The sequence below is a fragment of the Emydura macquarii genome, unplaced genomic scaffold (genome assembly GCF_026122565.2).
Source record: "Emydura macquarii macquarii isolate MOO-44397 ecotype Brisbane River unplaced genomic scaffold, CSIRO-AGI_Emac_v2 contig_3348, whole genome shotgun sequence".
NCBI lineage: Eukaryota > Metazoa > Chordata > Testudines > Chelidae > Emydura > Emydura macquarii.
The window spans coordinates 3,174,671-3,200,309 of record NW_027133485.1 but is presented as its reverse complement, the minus strand read 5'-3'; the positions used below and the strand labels follow the sequence as shown (position 1 = coordinate 3,200,309).

The following is a 25,639-nucleotide window of genomic DNA, read 5'->3' as shown; positions in this document are numbered from 1 at the left end:
GATTAATTAGCCAGTCTGGGTAAAATGCTCCGGTGGTGTGACATGCTAAATTCTGCTCTATTCAGATTCTTTTACCAGTCCAATCCCTTTGGCATCTGGATCAAATGGATCAAACAGAGGCTACGGGTCACCAAAAGAGTTGCTGCCGGAAAAAGAATCTACATGTTTGAGTAGATTTGCAAAGGTTCTTCCCTCTCTGTGTCGGGCTTCATGCCCTGCTGCGCAGAGCAGACCAAACCAAACCAATTCCCTGATTCCGGACACTCTTGATCTTTGCGGACAGGATTCTTTCCAGGTCTACATTTGTCCATAAGGTTCAGTTCAGTGAAGCCTCTGCATAGCAAGGACCTGCACAGCTGGGCTGGAGGTCTCTTGAGAAAACGCCTTGGCTCAGCTGGAGATACCTTAAAGAGCCTCTTCCAGGCTTCCAAGACAAAAGCAGGATGTGTAGGCAGAGCTGACGCTTGCAGGTGAGACGTGAAGGGCCTCAGGCAGAGTCTTTGGGAACCTGTAGAGCAAGGGAGAGGTTGGCAGCTGGGCAGGTCTAGGGGTGTGTGGGTAGGGGAGGGGGATCAGTCAGTGGAGGGGTGGGGCAGTTTGAACTCCAGGTTCACTTGCCATGGTGTACATAGATGCCCACTGGGAAGAGCCTTTGACTAAGCAGCTGCCAGTTGACATGTCCCTGGGGCTGGCCCAGAGCAGAGTAGCACAAGGAGATAAATAATTGCTAGAGATGAGCCCCAATGAAATCTTTGTAACTGAAAGCAAGTCTGGAGCCGGATGGCGGAGTTTGGGAGGGCTCAGGTCTAGAGCTGGATGGCCGGTGCCTGAGGAGTCAGCCCTGGAACTGAATTCTGCAGCTCAAACTCATCTCCAGACTTATCCAATGTCTGAGGAGCATGCTTGGAATTCCGGCTTGGTTTGAATCCTCCCCCCTCTATCTCAGCTATTTATCTAGCATCAGTCACCAAAGTATTTAGGGGCTGAGTTGTGAAGGATCAGGTCAGTCCTTATTCCTTCTGGACTGGCTGGACGGGTCCTGAGCTGCATGAGCTCCATCTCCAAATGTGAGACGACTACACTGAGACATAGCCTCCCCGACAATTCTCATCTCTCTGGTGCCTTATGCTCCACAGTCTCCACTAACCATGGCCAGACACTACCCTAAAACTCTCAGATACATTTTCTCTTGGCTTGTTCTGGACCCCGTCAATACTGGATTGAACTGATTTCCTTTCTGAGCAGCGACCAGAGGGATCTTTTCCTGTCTGGCTAAAAGCTTATACTGGGTTTAGTTAGCACAATATCCTCTAAAAACACAAGCAAAAATTGCTTATTACAAACTGTGTATAAATAAGAACAACACACGGCAGTCAAAGATCCGGTCTCCTCCAGTGAGCTCCATAGGGTTTGCAAAAGATCAGAAAGTCCCAGCTTTACAGATGGGAAAACAGAGGCACAGAGAGTATAGATTAGGGCACTAGCCTGGGACTTGGGAGACGTGTGTTTAATTCCCAGCTCTGCCACAGACTTACTCTCTGAACTTGGGCAATTCACTTAGGGGCAAACCCTCAAAGTTATTTAGGCTCCTAACTCCCACTGAAATCAATGGAAGATACTATGTTGATGGGGCCATATAAGTAGCATAAATGGAGAGTAGCTGGTTAAGAGAATTGCCTAAAGTCACTCAGTGAGCCAATGACAGCTGGGAACAGAACGCAGGCCTCCTGATACACAGTCCCTTACTCTAACCATTAGGCAATGTTGACTCCCTGCAGGCTCATTATAGACACACACTAATCAGATGCATAAAAATCCCTGCTAACCTTTCTGTGCTTGGCTGATCTCAAGGGCAGAGATTTTGACAACGCTGCATGCAACAAGTGAAAGAAAGCGAAACATTTTTTTGTTTGATGTGAGATTAGCAGGAGACACTGCCCATCTTTTCCTGAAAACATTCAGGTTTGCTCCAAGCACACAACTCAGAGCTACAAGCAGGAAGGGCCATTCAAGTCAATAAGTGATCAGAACAATTATAAAAGTAACCAGAATTTATAGATACCTTAACAGCTGCAATTAAAATAACCCTTCCATAAGGATTACTTCGCACTCCATACAGATCATTGGATTCAATCTGACACTTATTATTAGAGCTGGTTGAGATTTTTTTTCTTCTGTAAAAAAAATGTTGATGACAATGGATTTTTTTCCCATGAACATTTCTGTTTTGCTGAAAAGTCACTTTACATTTCAAAAACATATTGATGGAAATTTTCCAACCAGTTCTAATTTGTTAATTAATAATTGCCACTAAAATACCAGGAGGAATCAATTTTTTTATATCTGTTGTTCTGCACAGCAATTTGTCTTAACTCATGTCAGTATTACATGCCGAGCTGCCAACTCCCCCTCACCTGGAGCAAGACCCCACGCGAGCAAATCCCCTGCATCTGTGCAGAGCCCCACTCATATCAAAGGGGCACTCTGCATGGGTGCAAAGTCCCAGAATCAGGACCTTATACGGGATTCATCTTAAGGCGATTTCGAAAGCATTGTGCTCTTGCAATGCAAGATTTTTGCAGGGTGTGCATTTCTAGGAGATGTCTAGAATCCCACCCATGCAAACCGTGGCAGCTTGATAGCTCTGTAAAGAATGCCGGCTGCTCTTTTAAATACAGTATCAATTATAGTGAAAAATGCCTGGCATCCCATGTGATTTTGCCAATGTGCAGGCTTTTAAACAAACCAAGACATCTTTTGAACTAGAAAAAAACCCTGGGTCTTTCCACTACAACAGTGGCAGAGCCGGATATAGGGGCAGGCGACTCAAGAGACCTTCTGGGGGTCCGGGCCTGGGGGGCACCAGACTAGGGGTGGTGTTTTTGTTGTTAGTGACAAAAGGGAAAATAGAATGTTTGAAGTAAAATGTTTCAGGTATTCTGTATGTGGATTCATCTGTCACTAACCTTCTAGAAAGCTCCGGACTTTTGTAGAATCGTGTGGAACCTTCCAGACTTTCTGAGAACTACATTTTCCTCGAACCTTCTAGATTGTTGTCAGCCAGGACATCGTGGGTATATAAGAGGCGTAGCAGCCATCCAGTTTTGGCGTACAATTTAATTGCTTGATATTAGTACATTCCAGTTATTCTTAAAATTAAAACGTTTCTGTCAGCTTAGAGGAAACCATTTTTTTTATTTGCATATAAATGGCATGAATAAATATGGATTTACAGATCCTAGCATGCAAATTTATCGTCTTACATGACAGGGATAAATCATGCATGCAAACTGTGCATCAAAGTTGTGAAATGGGCTACAAACGCAATGAAACATCAGGCATTCAAAAGTTTAACAAATGGAGGGGGCAGGGAGGGCCAAAGACGCTCCTCGCCTGGGCTGCCATTTGGTCTAGGGCCAGCCCTCGACACTGGTGTCTGGTGGGGACCAGTGGTACTGATGTCTTTCCCCTAGAGCCATCTCTAAGCTACCCAGCAACTCCAAAATGGCAGGTGGACTAGCATATTTACATTATTGTGGTTTGAAGCTCAAATAAAAGCTCTCCCCAAATGGTCTGTGGATTGGCAGCAAGTTCTACATGAAGAGAAGTATTTTTTTTTTTGTATTACTATTCAAGTCTAAGCTTTGCTGAATGGTCTTTTGCCCTGCAACAATCCAAATACATTTTAACAAACTGATAGCAACATTAACATGGATTATATAGGATCCACAGCCATTTCGAAAAGACACTACATTTTTGTTCTCTTCTTTTAGATTATATAGATCCAAGCCACACAAATTCAGGCACTTCTATAGGGAATACAGTGAAAACCTCTCAAGCATATTACTGTAAAATGGATTACACTGTTTAAACACATAAAGATCCCATATACCAGTTGCCAAAAAGTAATGGGGGTTTGTGCTGCTAAATGAATAACACTACAGGGCACAATGGTGATGGTAGTGGTGGTGTGTGTGTTTGAGTGAAAGAGTTTGCTGCTGTGTTACACATCTGAAACCGGGCTGATACAGTTTAACATTTGGGTAAGAAACTTTCTTTGTCATCAGCACAGAACTCCAGTTTCCAGTTCCTTTCATTTAAACGTTAAGAAACTCTTAAACCTCCATTCATCGTTTCATTCTTTCCCCTCTCGGTTTTATTTTCCTTTGCACACCCTTCAATAACCTATATATTTTCTAAATTAATGTGAAACAAAACCATTATTTATGAAAAGGGACAGTAGTCATTGAATTATGAGGACTGGCAATAATTGAGCTAAGGATTTTATTTATTTTTATTATATTTTATTTTTGCTAATATAGGCATGAAGGGGTTAATATTGAATTAGGAAGGAAAAATTGAAGGAGCTAAATGGTTGTAATAAACCCTACCTTTTCAACATAAAGGTGAAAAACAGCATTGTTCACTATAGACAGCAGGCAGCATTGTGGAGAGCATTGCTCTGATTGTTATTTCTAGAACTGAGTGAATGGTGGGAAAAAATTATCAGAAATATTAACTGAAATTCAAAAGTCAGTTTCTATGGGACTCTGTCGGTGGCCCTTCTGTACTCACTTTCTGTGATCATTTGAGTTTTGATAGCAAAAAGTGAATTTTAACCTTGAATATTTGTTAATTTTGAATTGCAAAATTCACAATTCAGGCTGTTACCTAAGTCACCCAATCAGAGAGCTGAAACAATTCCATGTGACTTATGAAACTTAACCAGGACAGTGCAAACTGAATATTCACAATGAATTGTTTGTGAATTAGCTGCAGACATTCATGAATGATTCTGAATAACAAATGCTTTGGAGCATTTTGTGATCCATTTGTAGACAATTCATGAACATAAAAGAAGGCTAAATTAATTAAATAAAGTTATTAATTGCAAATTACTTGCTCACCTTTGTTTCTCAAACCTGAAGATAAAATGATCTTATTCTCATGTGTTTGGACAGTTTTTGTTATTATGTTGATTGGCTCTTTTCTTCAGGAGACAATTCTGTATTCAGGTTTCATCTTTAACTTATCTAGCATCTTTCAGTCCAAAGAATACTCCACTGCTCTAATAAATGTTACAAGCTGACACAGACATTCAGCTACCTCTAGGGTTGAACACAGGATATGCTTAACAATGCACAGCAACAGCCGGCAACAGTTTGAGCAGGAAGTAAAGGAGAATCTGTGTGTCATCTGACGAAGTGGGTTACAGCCCACGAAAGCTCAGGCCTGCAGAAATTACATGTGTTAGCCTTTAAAGTGCTACAGGACTCTCGTTGCTTTTGCTGCATACAGACTAACATGGCCGCCCCTCTGGATGTATTCAGCTGAACTCACAGGGGATATTTAAGTAGGTTGAACGTAGAATCATAGACGTGTAGGGCTGGCAGGGTCTTTGCAAAGTCATCTAGTCCAGCCTCCTGCACCAAGGCAGGAAAATACACCTACACCATCCCTGACAGGTGTTGTCTAACCTGTTCTTAAAAACCTCCGATGAGAGGGATTCCACAACCTCTCTTCATAACCACTCCAATATGAATTTGATTAAATACATTTCACTGGTGAGCTTTTAGGGAATAATCTACAGTATTGATTTGCATTTGGAAAGAAAATTTAAGTATTGAGATCTTGCTTCAGCACAGGATCTCTTCTTCTTAGTGATCTCATGGGAACAGATTGGAAGCTTCTGCCCCATATTCCTGCCGCCATTTTTCCTTTGAGACTCCAAGTTCCAGTTACCGATCAGCACCCAGGAATCTTAAAAGCCGAAAGATAAAAACAAGATTTTTTCGATCCTTCCATTTGAAAAGGCTTGCCAGCAGATTACAGCATTTCCTAGAGAGGCTCTTTGACATGGGGACTTGGTTCAGGTTGTGCATTCAAGATAAAGCAAATACCTGTATAATCCCCTCAGGGAAGAAAGGATAATTGCAGACTGCAGGTTTGAAATATAGCTGATGGCACTGACCTCCTTCCCAGGGCCATCAATAAATACCTCCCTGCTGAAACACCAGGAAATTGAACAATCTGAACTCTGAAGTACCGTCTGATTGAAAAGAAAGGCTTTCAAAGTTACAGCAGGAGCCTCTGCCTCTCGCTCACACCCACACGCAGACACTTCTTGTATATCTGTGTATCTACAGTATGTAATTTACAATTGGAGACTTTCAAACTGAGGATAGATTAGTCCTTCTTGATGGATGATGATAATCCTTTGCCCTTCTGAAGCACCTTTCATCAGAGGCTATTTACAAACATTAATTAACTAAAGCCACTCATCCCTGCCTACATAAATATATCTTACCAGCAGGCAAAGTGAGGCAGAAAGAGCTTAAGTGACATACCCAATGTCCCATTTTGTGCCAAGGAATCAAATCCAGGAATCCTGATCCCCAATCCCTGTTCTAATCACTAGGCATTGCTGTTTCTGATGCAAAGGGCTGGACTAGCTTACACAAATGTTTCCTTTGTGCTAGCATCTAGAATTCTGTCATACACAGTGAAACTGGTCTTAGGCCACCATGCAAAGGATTGATAAAAATAGATTACTTAATGCAGGTGTCTTTTTAAGGGTGGAGCAGAACATTACTCAATGTACCTGAGTCACTTACACTCTCATGATTGTAAATCTATAGTAACTCTATTAAAGTCAGCGGAGCTGCCCTGTGTGTAACAAGTGAGAGGAGAATCAGGACCGACGTGTCTAAGGATACTTCTGGGGGCTTTGTCTTAAGACTAGAGGCTGTTTCCTAAGGGTGATTTCCTATACAGGTTTCACTGAATTCCTCTTTAAACACCATCCAAGCATTAACGTTCGGACTTTCTGAAGGAATGTTGCTATAACAATTCCATTACACAAAGATTTGATGTAGCTGCGGTCTAGGGTTCAACAGGCATGTGTCAAAGAGAAGTGGAGACAGGCTTGTAGGAAGGATGAAGTTTATTGATCTACATACTCCCCTGTGGACTTGTTTCTTCTCTTGCCATCCCCAGTGATGTAGTTGGAAATAAAGCAGAGCAAATAATTTGCAATAAACAATTTAATCATCAAATGTTGCCACTTTTTCTGCCCACAGATTATTTTCAGGAAGGTCAAACATTTCTCAAATGGATTGGAAATGAAAAAGTATTTGCACATTTTTGTTGTAAAATATCTTCTCCTGTAAGAACGGTCCATTGTGAAGTGTCAATATTTGAACCTCAAAATGTGTCCATCATGTTCCTCATCATAGTACCTGAGTGGCTGGTGGCTAGCTAGAGAAATCATGTGGTATTGTTCCTGTAACTTGATTGGATGCCACATGACCCTCACAGTGCAAACTGCTAATTTTACTATTAAATCAAAGATACAAAATTTGCTTGGGGTGAATATTCCTGCTTAAAAATTGCTGTTTACAAGTAGCCTACTGAAGCTTGAAGGCTCAGATGTTTGAGGGAAGCAAACGTGAGAGGACTGCAAACACAGCAGAATTGAAATTCACTTTTGAATTCAAATGAAGATTTGCAGAAGGGTTCTTTCCTGATGTACAGCCAGATCTCGTTTGAAACTTTTAGCAAAATTCAGTGATTCTTAACTCCTCATCAGGATGGCATGTCAAGGGGAATAAAGCCAGCTACAGGAACAAGGGGAAACATTTAAGCCTAAGAAAGACCAAAGCCAAGGCTGCAAGCCTCCCTCCATCCAGTCCAATTTACTTGTAAAGCTCTCTTTGCTACACACTGCTGTGTGCCAGGGGCTAAGCAAGCAATTTTCTAATGAGGAAACAGGGCAGGAGAGTCACCAGTTTCAAATGTACAACAGGAATCACTTGACTTGCAACTGGTCTGACAAGAAAGTAGAGTTTTGAGATTCCAGCACTGTGAGTTTTTATACATTCACAAGATCAAAAATCCACTCGTTGCAAAGACAGACAGTACCACAGATGCTTGAAGGGGGAATGTCATTGCCACCAAGGCAACACGCACTCAGGGGGCAAAGGATGGATGGTATCTCCAGAGGCAACGGCACCACAGGGTTACAAATGTCAGGGCTGCAATCCTAACCCAACCCTGATAGATGAAACCTTACTCTGCTTGATGTACAGTGGGAGCGGGGGATAGAGAGATGTCTACTTTCTAACGGAGTGGGGTTGGTGTGGGAAGGGACAAACCGGACAGGGACAAATAGGAAACTCCCCAAGCCCCTTCTCACTTTTTGAAAGGAACCTCTTGGATACATTTCCCCTTCCCTTTCTGGTTTCTCTCTGAACCTGGAACCTGAATCTAAAGCAAAAGCTTCTCTGCTCAGTGGAGTTACTCCTGATTTATACTGGTGTCAGCTGTAGGTGAGAACCAGTCCCAAGACATTCAGATAAATGACCAGGAGTTTGGATGGTCCCCAAACCAGAACCAAACCCAAACTCCAAACTTCCTTTCTTTCTGCTACACTTTGTAAACACCAATCTGTACATTTTACAAATCTTGGCCCTAATCCTGCTCTCACTCCCCCTGGGCAAGTCAGAGGCGACTCCAGTGAAGTCCATGGAGTTCCCAGGATAAGCGAGATCAGAATCAGAGCCGTTGTCAGCAGCAAATGCGTTATTCTGCCAAGGGAGCAGAAGAGAAACCCTCCACCAGCCACACTCCTGGTGCAGGGAATAATCAGTTTACAGATTGTAAGGTGACAATTACAGCGCTCAGTTGCTAGGAGTGTGATGTACCATTTATTATGGGTGGCTGATGCAGCTGGTTGAGGAAAGTTAAGTGCTGGGTGCAGATGCTTTGGAAGGAAGGATTTTGATATCAGAGTGAATGTGTAAGACTTTTTTTTCAACAAACTGTAGGCAAAAGTGGATCTAGTGCGTCTCTCATTTCCCTCTGCTCCTGCGGAGGGGGGCGGTGTTCGCAATATGAGCCCTGTGTCCCTCGCATCCCCTGATGCATCTTCACCCTCAGTGGGCCCAGCCAGGTGCAGTTGTACAAACAGACCCTCACCCAATTCTCCATTACAATCCACTCAGTAATAGAAGGGGGTCAGTAGCAGACAAAACAGCCTTGGGAGAACACCCTCAAAGCAGGGGCCTCCCCAGCCAGCATATAGCTGGCATAAGGACGCTGCACATTCCCCCGAGCAGCCCCTGGCACCAGGGCATCCCGATGGGAGGAGGGGATGTGGCCAAGGAGCTCTGCACTCCAGTTATTCTGGGCTGTAGAATGGCCACAAGTTAGAGCAGCCCCCGGGATCTAACAAACTAGGGGCTATGCAGCCCCCCTGAACCCAGAATACAGGAGGTACAGCAATGACTTAAAGCCACCTTTCCCCTCACCCTCCTGTGCTCTATCTCCTGAGAGACGCAGCACAGAATCCAGGCTCCTGCCTCCCATTATGTTTTGAGCAAACTGCGTCATCTCACTGGAAATGTCAGGCCCTTCAATCTACAAAGCATCCATCAGTCTCATATCTAGGCGCTGTATCTACTCCCTCTAGCTACATCAGTCACACGACAGGATCTTCCCTCCAAGGATCTCAAAGCACTTGACAAGCTTTAATTAAGCATCACAACATCCCTCCAAGGTATCCTTGTCCCCATTTTGCAGATGGTGAAACCCATGCACCCAGAGAAGTGACTTGCTCAGTGTCACTAAGTATCTCCATGGCAGAGTGGGACTAGCACCCAGACGGCTGGCCCCCAGTCTTTCAACGCTTACCACCAGGCTACACCACAGCATTTGTGTTTATAGAGGCTCCACTGCATGATCCAGCAGGGGTGATAAAAGCCTGTCCAACCCTGTTGAAAGCAGTGAGGGAAAGTACACAGAACAGCCACGTGGCTGTTTGTTGTTAGAAACTGGGACAGATTTTGAAATCTCTTTCTGCCCTTGTGTGAAAGTCCCTGTCTCAGATTAATTGAGTTCTGTCTCAGCGTGCAAGTTTCGCCATCTCAGACAGCTCCAAGTCAGATCCAAGCCAGCACACACACAAAAAGGCATTTCTGGTTGGAAATCACAAGCTTCTCTCATTCAAAAGGAAGACAAAACGGTGTGTGCCTGCCCCCTATCACTAAGGCTGAACACACACATCGGATTTTATTTCACCATTTGCACTGCTGTTCAGCACACACAAAATGTGTAACATGTAGCAACCAGTGCCTCCCCTGGGAGAGTGAACCAGACAGCGAGATGCTGAGCTCTGCCTGATGGAGACACACCTGGCAACATGATATTGCAGAAACACAGATGCAAATTCCCTTCCCACATCCGCCCACTAGTTGCACATTTATTACTGACACTGCAGGAAGTTTATTGGCTGAATTTACTATATGAGAAAAGATAATGAGACCAGATAATATGTGAGAAAAATCCCCCCTGATATTTCAGGACAACCATTTCAAAGCAAGTTCAAAGCATTTCAAATGTTGGGTAAGCTTGTAGGCCCAGATTTGCCTGACTTCCATTTATTTCAATAGGAACTGGGTATCTAAGCACCTTCGTAAATCTGGGCCTTAGTTTCTCTGGGACGTGGTTCTCCATCTCTAACATGGAGATGATAATACTCCTTTTCTTCACCCGTGTCTATTTGCACTGTAAGTTCCTAGGGGCAGGGACTGCCTCTAGCTGTGTGTCTGTTCTGCACTCAGTACTATAGGGCCTTCATCTCCACCAAAGCCTTAGGCACATCCAGAATACAAGTAAATGCTATTCATGAATGACGCTTATGCCATTTTTAGTCTTTAAGCCCCTGGTTTAACTTGGTATTTAAAAACAGACAGTTAAAAATAGGTGGCCCCACAACACAATCTATTCCTCTTGCTAAAACTGTTTGCAGACTCCATGCATTTTTTCCTCAAAATGTGAATGTAATGTTTCTTGCTTAAAAATAGATCCGTGCCAGTCACCCAGCCTACAAGTCACATCTTTACATCCTTCTTTAATCCCCCCCCCCCCCTTTGCTTTGCAAAGCACTGTCCTCTGGCACTGGCTGGGCTATAGGCTCCCTGCGACTGCTGACTTCTGGGAACACACCTCTCTCTAACGTTAGCAGGTCCACCCCTTGTCTGAGCTGATGTTAGTGTGGACGCTGTCTGGGGCAGGTGCTGTCTCTTGACATCGCGAGCTACGTGGGGCCCTAATCTGGGTAATTGTTTCCAGAGAAATAACGAACAAATAATAATAGCTGTGTGTAGTGAGGCGGAAAGTGTCAGGAAGGAGACAGGTTTCAAGTTTTCCAGGAGGCTACTAGAAACACTCAATAAAAGTCTCACTTTAAACATGACTGGGAGGGGATGTGAGTCAAGAGGGTGGTGGCTTATAAAACCATAGAGGCAAAAGCTAAGTGGACAGTGCCACCTAGCCACATGTGAGCATCTTCCCCGTTCTCCCCATCCCATTGATTTCTGTAGCTTTGAAAGCTGTGGCAGGTAGAGCTGATGCTCGATCCACGGCCAGTCCCCTAGCCCAGCTCAACACAAACACAGACATACAGGGGGAAAAGAAACCCAGCACAGCTTCCTCCCTTTGTAGCCTTCCTCGTGGAGTCATTCCCTCCAGCTGAGCCCTATCCAATTACATCTCCTCCCAGGCTTGGCTGTCTGGCAATCTGCCCCCACCCCAGCCCTAGTGAGGAGAGAAAACACCTGTGGTGATTTCTGTGTCCAGGAGGAGTGTTTTAACTCCTTCCTTGCCAACCAGTGGGCTGGGTTTATATTCACCCTGTTTCACAGATGGGCAGTGCTGTGGGGTTGTCCTGGGAACTTTCTCTCTATTCATGCTGGAAATACAGTCTCTGTAGAGTACAGGGACAGGTGGCTCTGCTAACCAAAATTCCTAACCAGGGTCCCTTATTTCTAGGGTTATCTGTCTACAATGGGGACAATTCACCCCTTGATATACACACCTATTTCCAATTGAGACTAAGGAAGAATAAGCCTATGGATGGGAAGGCAATACCCCCGTGTTCAAAAGTGGCTCCCACCCCAGGTAGGACATCTCAGCTGCTCTAAATCAAGGAGACTTTAAAAGAGAAAGGCCAGTACAATGCAGCTTGCTTAATTTTTATATCACAGCCTTAATGCTCGACCCAGGAGGCAAACACCCCTGAACACTGGGAATGTCCCAATCCAGATTTGTATCCAAACTGTGCAACTCAGCACCAGCTCACGGAGTAATGAAATGCTTCCTGGTGAGAACCATTTGATGGCCTGAAGCCCAGCTGTTTTGCCATTTCCCTGTAATATAATTTTAAATCTTGCTACAATGATTCCTCCTGTTGCCTTGAGGCCCAAGTCTAAATCTCAGAAATGTTTTTTGCTTCACACAGCTCAGCACTTCCCAAAGGAACAGTCAGCTGAAAGCACCAACCTGGTTCCGAAAGCGAGATTCTGCACTTTCAAAATGAATCTAGCGCTAGTGCACATAGGGCTTCATGTTGCCTGCTGAGTGTTGGGCAAACCTCCAATAGTTTTGTGCTTCCTTCTTGTCTGCAAGCTGGCTCAGGTGTTCTGATCACCTGCGTCTTGAGAGAATAGGAAAGCAGCTGTTCTGCAGAGCAGGGGGACATTTTGGTTTGCTTGTGACAAGAGCCAGTTTTGGTTCTGAAAAAGCCAAGGAAACCAAACTCCCAAGCTCTGATGGTAGTTCGTCTCTCAGCTGAAGCAGGTGTATTGGCAAAAAAGCTGCAGATTGGACAAGGCAAACAGAAAGCGACACCACAAGGAAAATAGTTCATGTAGTTATGTTTGACTGTCTTGTTGGCTTGAGGAAGCCTAGTCTAGTGGATAGGGTACTGATCTTACAGTCAGGAGATTTGGATTCTACTCCTAGCTCTACCCAAGGCCTGCTCTGTGACCTTGGACAAGTCACTTCCCTGCCTCTGTTTCCCCTTCCACCTGTTGTCAGTCTCATCTATTTAGATTGCAAACTCTTTAGGACAGGACTCTCTCTCCTTATATGTATGTACAGCACCTAGCACAATGGGGCCCTGGTCTCAGTTGGGGTTTCTAGGCACTACTGAAATATAAATAATGATTAGTATTAATTGTCTGCTGTGGATTCTCCTTGTCATGGTGCCTATATAATTCAGAAAGTCACTGCATGTCACAGAGAATGCCTAACTGGTTCTGGGCGTGGCAGAGACTCGTTTAGTGTTCTCTAGGTGGATTGGTTTTCTGCAGTGGGCCTCATTACTAAAGAAGTCAGTACATGTTTTAAAACTGTCATAGTGGCTCTGTGTGCCACCAGACAGCTGTGCACCACCATGTGTCAGTGCTTCATCATGCCTGGTTCATCCGCCCACCACTGTGCTGCCATGCACCGCAGTACCTGGCCTCCCTGCACACCACTCTGTCATGGCATTGAATGCCTCCCAAACGCACGTCTGCATTGTACCTTTTTGCTCTCCACGGTGAGCTTTCTAATGGCTTCCAGCATTAAATCACACCAAGTCCAAATGGATTTGCTTTTTCATCCAGGCCCAGGGGAAAACAAATGCTGTGGCATGTGGATGAGCGGTGTTGCATGGTTCCACCGTGCTGCGTGGATATGTAGTCAGACACACAGATACAAAGGTGCCCAGTGGTGCATGGAACCATGAATAAAAAATGATGCCCAAATGCGTGATGAAGTGTGAACCTCCAAGTAATGCACAGCTCTTCACTGACACATGAATGCATGGAAGCAGGGATGCACAAAACTCATGAAACCACAATAAATGCACAGCTTTCCAGGGCTGCATGGGACTGCAGGGATGCATGATGATGCATGTCTCAATGAAGTCCAAAAACATCGCATTGCATGGACCTGCAGTGAAACACATCTTTGTAGTGATACGTGGACATTTTTAAAACATGCTCTGGCTTTTTATTTTAGGAATGTGCCAAGGGATAAATATTAACCATCCTGGGAATGTGAAAGAAAGCCCTGACGTCGCTGCTGTCTGGAAGCAGCTCTGCTTTCCTAGCCCATACGGTGATGTTCTTGAATCTTTTAGCCTCTGTTCTTCCCTTAGAACCTCATAATCAGCCACAATCCCAAGTGTCGCAACTGTCAGACCTTTACCCGTAGCTATTCCGTTCCGAAGGGAGACCCATGCAACCTGTCCTTCAGTCCCGACTTTGTCCGAGTTTCACGCTGAGAGGGAACTTAATATACCTTAGCTTATTTCCATTCATCTTTTAGCCCTAAAACATTAGCCATTTTTATGTAACATGTGCTGCTCTTTTATTGCCATGCTAACAAGTAGTTGAGCTGTATTTACAATATGCTGATTGTAAGACCCCTTAATGGGCTCAGTATACTAGCCTTTTCCGATTCAATTTTGGGTTTGCTGTTTCATTTTGGGCATGTGTATTTCCTTTATAAAATCGGGATCTCACCCTGTTATTTGTTGCTCTAAGTGTTAGGCATGTGTACTGTTTGAATGTACATCACGGAGTGACCGTTACTCAGTAACCACAAGGAATGTCAGGGTTTAAACGATCTGGAGCGATTGCATTTGCAGTTAGCTATGGAGTCGTTGAAAACCACGGATTTACTTTTGTTTAGAGTTAAATTGGGTATTAGTTTCAAAATATAAAACCTAAAGTCACTTGGCACAAGCCTCAGCCATGGCGCTAACCAATAAACCTTTATTGTGTCTAAAGAGGTTTCTTACTGAAGTGACGTCTGGGGAAAATAGGCCAGTTTCACTGTTGGTGTAAAGCTATGGACCCTGTGCGGTGCTTGCTGTTCACCACCATCCGTCTGTCTTTCTGCTTTTAATTGGCGTTTTTCCATGAGTACAAGGCAGTTTGTCCTGGCTTGTTTGGGGGACTGATATTTTCAGTTAACTTTAAAGCGGGGTGACCAAAGTGTGGGGCTTCAGCTCCCTATGGGCCTGATCTAAAGCCAGATGAAGTCAATGTGAGTCTCCCCATGTCCACAAACACAGCCCTTAGCTGCCCTGGGGTTTGCGGGGTCTCAGCAAATGTAGGTATTAGAGCAGAGTCCAGGTCTGTTGTTCCTCCCTAATGGTGCTGTGTGAACATGTTTTTTGTAAGGATGGGCCCCAACGAAAATCCCAAATCCAAAACACCTCCAAAAATCAGGAGTGTTTGAAACCTTGAAACAGGATCTAGGTCTGAGTTTTGGAAATGGCCCCTTTCTCTGCAATAGGCCAAACCAAAATCCTGGATCCCAAAGTGCCCCTAAGGCACAGAGAGGAAGGCGGGATTGGGAATCTGGAGCTGGGTCCTGATCAAAATTATGCACCTGGCCCTTTTCTCAGACACCAAACCAGAACCCCAGGTCCAATCGCCCCAGAATTTGGAGGGATGAGTTACAGACCTGCATGTTGTTTGGTTTTTGGTTTCCATTGATATCAAATCCACCCCTCAAGCAGTTTCTCTTCCATTAAGAAACATACAAGACCAAGGAAAACACCATGGTCATGTCTGACGAGGGAAATGCCCATGCTCTGGGCTCCTGGCAGGCTGCCAAAGTGGCCCTGAGTACCACCAAGTTTGGGTTTCCCTGCTTTAGACCCTTTCCAGTGACATTCTTTGCTCTCTTGCTCCTTTTTCTTCCAGTGCCCATCCCCTCAAAGGCAAACGGCACCACCATCTCTGCCCTGTCCATGAACAAAGACAGTCTGATTGGAGGCGTGACGAATCCCAACGAGGTCTTCTGCTCTGTGCCTGGCCGGCTCTCCCTTCTCAGCTCCACCTCAAAGTACAAGGTGACCGTCGGAGAGGTGCAGAGGAGGCTCTCCCCACCAGAGTGTCTCAATGCCTCTCTTCTCGGGGGAGTGCTCAGGAGGTGAGCACCACGCCATGCTTCTCTTCCTCTGATTTTCTTCTCTTTTCGGCTTCCCTAAGGTCAAAGTATATGAGTGATTTCAAGTGACCAGCGCTTGTCATTCATTATTTGCATTGCAGGAGAGCCGAGGAGCCCCAGTCATGCTAGCCGCTGTACAAACACAGAACAAAAAGATAATCCCTGCCCCAAAGAGCTTACAGTCTAAGGAAAATCCAGGAGACTGTCCCACTGACATCACACTGGGACCGGTGGGCCCTTCAGATTTGGTGTGGTGTGGAGGTTGGGTTACAATTTCATTCCAAGAAGAAATAAGGCCAAAACAAACCCTTTGATCTGAATCTGGGAAAGTTCACATCCGATCCCAATCATGCAGCTTCTCCTTGGGTCTATAATAGGTCAAGCCAAAGCCCTGGTCCCAAACACCTTGCCATATTTCAGGGCATTCAATATCTAAATCCAAGTATGAATTTTGCATTGAGCCCTAGTTCTGAGATCCATTGCTAACGCTTTGTTCAGCTCTGCCGAGTGGTTATTTTAATAGAAAAGTCCCGATCCAGGGCTCTTTCTTCTCAGAATAGCAAAGGCTGGAGAGATGTTGGATTAAATTATTCCAGTAACAGGACAGGTGTTTTGCTGCTGCTTTGGGTGATGCTCAGTTGTATTGCCTTTCGCAGAGATGCTGCCCCCAATCTGCAGTGATGTTTTCAGCACAGGAAGCTCACCAGTTGGCTGTTGCTGTTGTCATTGCAGTAAGACCCACCTTTTGGAGGTGGGACTCCCTACGAACGACATTAAAGCCCTGCAGGTCTCTGCGCTTATGGGCACATGGGTATTTTTGCAATACATAGCAAGTTCCTACAAGCTTGCAGCCCAATGCTCCTTTGTTAAATAACCTGTGAGTCTCCAGCACAAATGTAGACGAGCTGCTGTTTGTTGGAACAAAGGCATCACTGAGAGTTGCTATTGCTGAAATTTGAAACAATAAAGCTAGTGACTGGATGAAGGTTTTTTTTATTTTTGTATCTGTTTCATTCACTGAACAGCAGTTCTCTTACTGGCTATAAAGGAATCCAGTGCTACCATGTCGTTTGGAATATAGAAATTGATTCTAACAAACTTTACTTTCTGTTATCAGTAGTTCTTGCAATTGGGATTCATGGAGCTCATTGTATATTTTATGCCAGATCAACAGACTACTATGGGCTGGGGACAGCAGTTTGTGTGTTGCTTTTTCTTTTCTTTCAACTAAAATCTTTTCCCTTCTTGTTTCCTTCTTCCAGGGCAAAATCAAAAAACGGCGGAAGGTGTTTAAGGGAAAGATTAGAGAAAATAGGCTTAAATCTACCTGCAGGAAGGCGTAAAGCTGCCAATGTCACTTTGCTGACATCATTGGTGGAAGGTAAGAGTCGTACTGTGGTTTAACATCAGAGTGGGGTGCCCAACTTTTGCCCATTCTAAGTCCTCCATTTGCAATTTGCCAGAAGCCAGAGGGCCTAAACCAGAACAAATTATGCAGCAGCCATCATTAACCCAAAGTGAGATCTGCATGCAATTCTCCATCTTGACCCAAGCAGATCCTCTGAATCTAGCAGATTTCTGCTGGGCTAAGAAGAGCACAGTTTGAAGAAAATGTTCAGAGTCGGAACAAGGTAGGATTCTGCAGATGCAGACCTGTCGGGCCAAACGTTGCAGCACTTACGTGTGGCAACTGTGCTTTTGGGGTCCTTTGGAGCTTCACAGAATCTAGAATTTAGAGCCATTGAAATCTGAAACCCAACCTGTGTTGCTGCCTATGACTGGTTCACATAAGTCACATTATTCTTTCTGCTCCCTTATTATGTGACCTTAACTCTTCTCATCAAGTTTTCAGCACCAGTGTGCAGTCAATGACTATTCAAGCTTAAAATTCACTTTTGTGAATTACTTCAAAAGGAGCATGAACATGGCCAAAGCAAACTCATTTCAAAATCATCACGAATATGCGCCAACTTTTTTTTTTTGCAGCATGCACTCACTGCTCTTGCAAACTTACTGCACTACTGAAAATGCTGTGTCCTTGGCCCAAACAGGCCTGTTTTGCTGGGACTCAGACTTGTGTAGATCTCCACAAGTTCCCTTGTCTTGCCTTTGAAATAGGTGAAATGCACTTCCAATCCTAGATGCCCCATGTCTGGATCCATGATGCACAAGTGCTTTGCACACTCCTTAAAAATATGCTTTAGGTTGGCTCAGTGGCACTACCGTATGAGAGAGCAGGGTTCAAGTCCCAAAGAGAAATGGTGGTGGAAGCAGCCTTCAAGGGCGTGTAGTGGGAGATAGTCTGTCGTGGCTGATCCGTGAGCTTGGTGGTGGGTGCTAAGCGAGGCTATGGGAAACATGCTATGTAGGGCCTCCATAGTTAACATATGACTTGCCCTTTAAGCATGAAGTCCCCTTGCTTAAAGCTGCGTGTTTAGTAGTTCTCCTCCTGGTCTTCACGCTATGGAAATGATGATGTCGCCATCGCATCTATGGACCAAAGGACACAGGAAGGAGACAAATGAAATGGCAGCTCCAACTCCCTTCCAACTTCGGAATCCATTGTATTTGTGCCCAGCGTGTTGGAGGCAGCTGCCTGCAGTTTTTGAATAGAAAATCATCTCCATTGTTGCCAGCAAATTAAATGACCCGCTTCATTAGGCGGAGGTTGTTACCAAGGGCAGTTGGTTCATGCTGAATGACAGGCTGATTTCCATTAAAAGAAAAGAAAGAAAAGAACGAAAGAAAGGAAGAAATATACATTTTGATTTCACGAGGCTGCTGACTTTTTGGTTACTGCTTACTGGCTCGTAGTAAATAAAAGAGTGGTGCCATGTGTGCTTGATGGATATGATTTCCTCCTGCAATAAAGTGTTATGGTGTTGGAAGATGTTTCACCCAGGGGAAGGTGCTATTGCTTTGTCATTTTTCAGCAGACAGAAACTTGGTTGTTCCACAGTGCCCCAGGCCCCTTTTTTCCTAGGCATTTGCTGTCTTATTTTAATCTGTTTGCTCCCCTCTGCTTGTCCAATCTTTTCTTTCTTTCTTTCTCTCTTTCTTTCTTTCTAGCATTAATTATATTTTTATATCGATGCCCAGCTGTTCATAAATATAGATTGCGGGAGAATTGGTGTCTGTGAGTAAATGAGACAGTGCAATAAAAAGGATCACCTAAAGAGAAGAGCATTAGACACATAAGGCTGAACGGGAGGGATGTCTCCAGTGCTTAGTGGACAGTTTGTTTGCTTCCAGAGCTTTGCTTCAATTAGAACTCTCAGGCTTATTCTTCTGTGCTAAGGTTCAGCCAGTTTTGAGTCTAAGGTTTGTCTGTTTTGATTCTCATGTGCCAGTTTCATCATCTTATCGATAGGAAGCAAAGCATGCTAGAACCAGGGTGAAGGGAAGAGCAGAATCCCCCATGATGTCCTCCATGAATACACAATTCAAATCTCAATGACAGTATTTAGCACTTAGATGCTGCAGTCATAGACCTCTTAGAATACCTAAGAGAGTCACATGGACAAAGAGGTAGAAATAGAAGTGGGGGGGGGGGGGGAATTTTCCTTGGGCTTTTAGGCTGCCACTTTTTGGCATGTTGGGTGGATGCTTCCCTGGGGCTACACCGGGGATGAATGTGGCCTTAGCTCTACACAAGATGCCAGGTTCCGTTCCAACTTTCAAACCCCTCTCAAACACTCCTGCAAAGAGATGTGTTAAAAGAATGTGGCTAACTTGGGCTTCTGGCCCAATGGCTTGAACGGGACTGCTCCGGCGCTGAAAGTAACACAGGTGGTGAAGTGTTGGCTGAGTTGGGGCGTTACCTCTCTGAAGCCATTTGACAACTCTCCTTCATGGCCATCTCTGCCATGTGCCCTCTTGCACCACACTGCCTGCTGGTGCACCAACTTATCTCATTGCAGGAGGTAAGGAGGCCGCTGCTCCACGAGGCCCTGATTCAGCAAAGCTCTTTAAGAACGTTCTGAGTGCTGCCCCTTGGACTGAGCCCCTTTACGGCAGACCAAGTTGGGCACCCAAATCACTAGTCACTTTTGAAAAATGTAGCCTTAGCCACTCGTAGACACTTCCACCAAGCACACAGCCAAGAAGCCCCAACTTCCAGTCCCTGGCTTTAACCTCTCTTTTATAGCCACCGGTTCCCTATTCCACAGAAGTGGACGTATTTTCATTCGTATTGCACGCATCCGTGCACACACACAAAATTGCCCCCACTCTAATTTTCTAGCGTTTCGTGTTTTTATTTATTGCTCAGGGAGGAAGGAAGAAAAAGAAATTGAGAAGCATGACGTTTCATATGGGAATCATAAACACTCTGCCCAAAATAGGCTTCACATACACGACTCTCGGTGCTGGGGCAGTGATGGGAACTGGGTTAATGCTATTAGGATGGATGGCCTAATACATATGAACAGCAGGGGGCAAGTCAAATTAGCTCTGTCTGCCTAACTGGGGTTTTGGGCATGATCAATTGCCATCAGCTCTGATTATTTCCATGGGGATGCCTGAAGATGGATCAATTTCATCAATGAGAGGGCATTTCCATGGAATGATGGATACCAAGCCTGAACACTCTCCCCTTAGGCCTTTCTGTTCGGTGAGGAAGGATACAAACGAGAACCTATCTTCCTTCTGTTCCTCCTTTGGTTCCCCCCCCCCCCCCCGTTCTTGAGTAATCACCATATTAGGGTGTGTATCTCCCCGCAAAAAGGAGTCAGTCCCCGTTGATAGTCTGGGTTTGTGGTAAGGCAGCATGGTTGCCTAACACAATGGGATCTGTTTTCATGGGACCTCTCTGATTTCTGAAATAGGAGGGCCAGTAGAAAAAGACAGAAGGAGAAAATAGGTGAGAGAAAAAGAGAGATGAGGGGGGAGGGACATAGACATCTCTGTTACTCTTCCTCCTGCAAGAATACAGCACAATGGGCCAAATTCCACCCGGATGTAACTCCAGCCATGTTGAATTTGGTGTGTTATTTTATCAGCCCGTAAAGGAGGGAGGGAGGGATTTTGTTCTTAGAGCTAGGGACTGTCAATCAGGACTCCTGGGGCCTGATTCTCCCACATCAGGGTCCGTGAAACTCCCACTGGTTTCAGTGGGAGCTTGTTATAGTGCAGCCCCTCCAGAAATGCTCCTTCCCCGCCATGGCAGCGCAGCATGACAGGCCTGTCTGCCTCTGAAAGAGTCCAAAGCATCTTCCCAGGTATAAAGATAACCCTTGTGGAGTTCATTTATTACAGAAGTCCCGTGCACATAAGTCACAACAAAGTCCCACGGCCTTAGCCCAGAATCCCCCCAGCATAATCCAAACCAGTGCACACAGCATACCATCCCAGCAACCCTCACCATGCCCAGCTCTCGAACCCACTCCTCTCCTGTCCTTGTACCAGGACAACCAGCCCAGTCCTTCCACATCTAGAGAGCAACTCCACTCTTCCCAGCAGATCGCCTTTACCAGGGGAGCATTCCTCACTCCCCCGGGCCCTATCACGGTTCCTCTGGGTCCAACTCTCTGGTCCTAGAGATGTCAGCAGGAAAGCTCCTCTGCTACCCGCCTGCCTTCAGCTGGCTCTGGCTCTCTGACTTACAGGCAGCAGGCATTCCCACCGCTGCTCCTCTTGCATTCAGCCCTCCAGTCCAGGCTTTCCCACTTGGGGATGCCAAGCAGCAAACCCCTCTTGTTGCTCTTCTGCCTTCAGCTTTCTTCCAGTCCCCAACATTGGCAGCTCTCACCTGCTTCTTATTCCTGCTCAAGTAGCTCTGCTTCACCAGGTCTCTTCCAAGTCACTGGGTCTCTCCTGGTCTTTGATCCTTCCTGGTCCTATAGCCCCCAGTGATGCCTTGTCCTCTTCATTGGTCAAATGGGAGCACCTGGCCTGGCACAGAGGAGCTGGACCTAATTCGTTCACAGGGGCCAGCCACCCTGTGACACAGCTACTCCCAGAACGCTAGAGCCAATCAAGGAGAGTTCAGAATTTTTTCCCCCTTGGCTAGAGATCTGAGAAAAAGGGCATTCCAGTCCCAACAGAAATGGGCAAGACATCCCAACAAGACATTTGGAGACTGCTGCAGAAAATGCTGCACCATTGCTTGTTGCTACACCAGTACAGACCCAGCTCATGAATTTGTCCTTCTAGGTGAAGCGGTTCACCTCGCCCGGGATTTTGGCTACGTGTGTGAAACGGAATTTCCAGCGAAGGCAGCAGCAGAATACCTGTGCCGTCAGCACTCCGATCCCAGCGAACTCCACAGCCGGAAAAACATGCTTCTGGCTACCAAGTGAGTATGCATCCCAATCAGCCACCAGGCGCTGTATATTCATATCACGGAAAGACAGTGCCTGCCCCAAAGAGTTCAGTCTCTCAAGGAGGACACACGCACGGTAATGTGCTGCACACACTCATATCCAAAGGATACACAACACAGTGAAATGTGGCATGCACTCACATCTCAAGGACGAATGTGAACATTCAAAGGACATGCTCACTGACACTGCATTCACTTGGCTTATGTTTGCCTTTCATTTCATATCCCAGGGGCACAATGCATCAAGAGTAATAAAACTGAACCCACTTTACCAAACACTTTCCTCTTATTTTTTGTTGTTGGATTATAACTGTTATGTTTTTAAGTAACTGAGTTTTCAAATGGTGTTCTGCTCTGAACAGCGACTCCTTAAAAATAGCTTCCTGGGGTTCCTTGCATCTTGTGCCTCAGAGACTTTCAGATCAATGCACTTAGTTTACAAGTAAAACAGGGTTGTATATAACTGGCAGCCCTGCAAACTCCTCCTGGGATCTGAGATTCAAGCCAGGTTCTTTCCTTCTTGGGCATCATCTCCAATAATAAGGATACTGCAGGCTAAATTATGTCCTAAGTAATACCCCATTGCCTTCAAATCACGCCCTCAGTGATACCTGTGCAAACATGACTTTTCCTGGTGCTTCGGAATGCAGCACAGGGAATCGAATCTGAGACCCAACAGAGTCATCCCATCCAGGTTAGCTACCCAATGGAAATGACCTTCAATCCCCATCAGCCCAGGGCTGAATTCAGACCAATGTCCAGGCAGTGAGACACTTTGAGCCTTCTGGCTCAGCCAGTACCCACAGTAAAATCAGATTAAATAGAGCGCACAAAGGAACCACCAAGCCAAAATGTTGGACCATAGATTTCCAGCCTCTTTAAAAAAAGTAATGGCTTCCTTTCTCTTTTAGGCAAATTTGTAAAGAGTTTGCAGACTTGATGGCCCAGGACCGTTCTCCGCTTGGGAACAGCCGCCCATCTCTCATCTTAGAGCCAGGTGTCCAGAGCTGCTTGACTCATTTCAGCCTGATAACCCATGGCTTTGGAGGCCCAGCTATCTGCGCAGCACTCACAGCCTTCCAGAACTACCTGGTGGAGTCTCTCAAGGGGTTGGATAAAATGTTCATGAACAGCACAGGGAATGGGCACGCGGCTGGAGACTCCAAAGCGTCAGAAAAAGAAGTGAAGCATCGGAAATAACATGTTGTCTCCCTCCCCCTCCCCACCTGGGGGAGCTCTTCCCAGCTCATGATAGGAGGTCTGAGCTTACAGGTGTTGGAAAAAAAATATTAAGGCCCAGTGCAACATGTTTTCCAAACTACCGTGTTTGAACTTGGGATGCAACTCTAAAGCAAACAATAAACGAGTTTTAAAGAATTTCAGAAGAAGAAAACAACCTTAATGGACATCACTGAGATCGAGAGAATAAGAGAGGTTAATGGCTTTTGTTTATTTTAACTGTGGATGCAGGAAGCCAAGTCATGTGCAATTTTATTTTGTTTTTTAACCCACAATGAAATACTGAAGTGCTCCAGGAGTCCGTTCAAACTGAAAAACCAATAGAGAGGAAAGATCTCAGCAACTTGAGTTGTTTGTGAAACCGAGGCAGAAGTAAGTCCAGTGGGGATTTTTTGTGTTGCAGGCCAGATCTGGATGTATAACCTGCCTTCAGCCGACAGACAGGGAATCTTCCAACAATGCCACCTACACAATAGTCCTTCACCCAGGACAAGAGGAAAATCACCAGCGTTGCTGCTTTGGTTTTCAAAAGGTTTCAAGACTTTGTTTACAGTTTGCAACAAACTGACCCTCACTATGGATTTTCTCCAGGGCCTATGGAACCCTGAGCCATGTCAGGAGGAACAATCTTACACTTAGATTTATTTCCAAAATGGGAATTGATCAATGAGAGCCTCCTGGAATTTTACATTTAAGCCAAGGGGGTCAAGGAGGTTAAGTTACACCTGGGACTAACTAAAACTCCACAACCTACAAATAACAGCACACAGGTTTCTAAAATTAATAATAGTAATAATTAATAAAGCACAAGGAGCAGAACTTGAAGCAGGCCAAATTGAACTGAACTGAACCGTTCTAAATCTGTATATATTTATTTATGTGTAATTAAATCTGAAAGTTTTAAAATGTCCAGTGCAAGTTATTTATATCTAATTGAGTTGGGATTTTTTTTTTTTTTTTGAAAGATGAAAGTCTTTGGATTTTCTGCCATTAGAAATGGGAATGAAGTTTTGGATTCACAAAACTGTAGCATGGACAATAGGCTGTGATGATAATGACTATAGAAGTTCTGCAGGATTTTGTACTTGCTGTTGTTTCTCTTAAAGCTGCAATAGATGTACACTACACCTCACCACAGTGTCATTCTCATTATCTTAATAAACCTCTTTTTATTTGAAGAAAACACCTCCCTGTCTCTTTGACAATCGGATTCCTCCATTTCTATGGCTGCCAGAAGGACAAGTTCTATGAATTTAGGGGAAAAAATGTCCTTTACCCCCTTTTGGTTTTGTTTGCATAGCTGACATTTGACTGAAATAAGTTATGGATTTATATAACTGACCTGAGAATTACTGGACCTAGGATTTATGCCCGGATCCTGCAACTAACTGTACTTTGGGTAGGCCCCCTGCATCAGCACAAAGCCAGTTGCAGGATTGGAGCCTTTGACTTTATTGAAGACAATAGAGCCCAGATGGGTTCACAAAATGAGGATCTGGATCCAGATTTCCAACCCGCTCAAGGTCCTAGCGTGTTTGGATCCAGGGTTCTGATTCAGGAGACAGACCATTGTGAAATTAGGCTGGGATCTGGGTTTAGATTCTGTGTGCACACTTACAAAGTTCTGGGGTATTTAGATCTGGAGTTTTGGTTCAGGCCTGTGTCTTCTTTAGAGATATAGTTTCCTCTTGGATTATAGCAGAGGATGTTGAAGAGAGTAGAGAAACCCTCAAATGATCCCAACTAAAGCTCCTTCAGAAAGGGAGATGTTTGGCAACTTAAAAGGAAACATCTTGAAATTTTTTATGATGAAATCCTCTAGAGAGGGGCCAAAACCAGAACATTTATCCAAATCCTCATCCCTCCAAAACTGTAGGCATTCACATAAAATGGACAGTGGAGCAGAACCAGCAGTGGGTTTGGAGTTTGCAAAACAAAACCCTGACCAATAGGGCTCTGCAAAACCAAAACAGTCCACACTTTGCCCCCTTCTTAGCATCATCTTGCCTGTGTTAAAGGGGAATGCCTTCAGAACAAGGAACATATGAGAACGGGTTGGGGGACAGATTGGAGGTACTGGAGGCACATCTGATACATGGCATCAAAACAATATAACAATGATAATATATAAACATGCAAAGGTGCGTACATGGGAGTGGGAAGTCATGTCATGTTCAGAGTTATGCAGATCTTGCTGGCTTGAATAGGCTGCTCTTCGCATAGACCAAATAATGCTTAGATATGACAGTGATGATGAGCACTCTTGAAATGCAACACACAGAGAGAAAT

The 25,639-nt window shown here is 44.8% G+C and overlaps 1 protein-coding gene across 4 annotated transcripts in view; it reads left to right on the top strand.

Moving 5' to 3' along the window:
- TFAP2E (transcription factor AP-2 epsilon) overlaps positions 1–24,522 on the top strand; it is a 46,269-nt gene extending 21,747 nt beyond the window's left edge. For 2 of the 4 annotated variants that reach the window (XM_067533689.1, XM_067533687.1), the window contains 5 exons: positions 13,846–13,944; positions 15,543–15,771; positions 17,052–17,170; positions 21,943–22,084; positions 23,023–24,522. In XM_067533689.1, the coding sequence (XP_067389790.1) occupies positions 13,846–13,944; positions 15,543–15,771; positions 17,052–17,170; positions 21,943–22,084; positions 23,023–23,311 (878 nt within the window). In that variant the 3' untranslated portion in view covers positions 23,312–24,522. The remainder of the gene's footprint in view (positions 1–13,845; positions 13,945–15,542; positions 15,772–17,051; positions 17,171–21,942; positions 22,085–23,022) is intronic. The other 2 variants (XM_067533690.1, XM_067533688.1) reach the window with 1 other exon arrangement.
- The last annotated feature ends 1,117 nt before the right edge of the window (positions 24,523–25,639 follow it).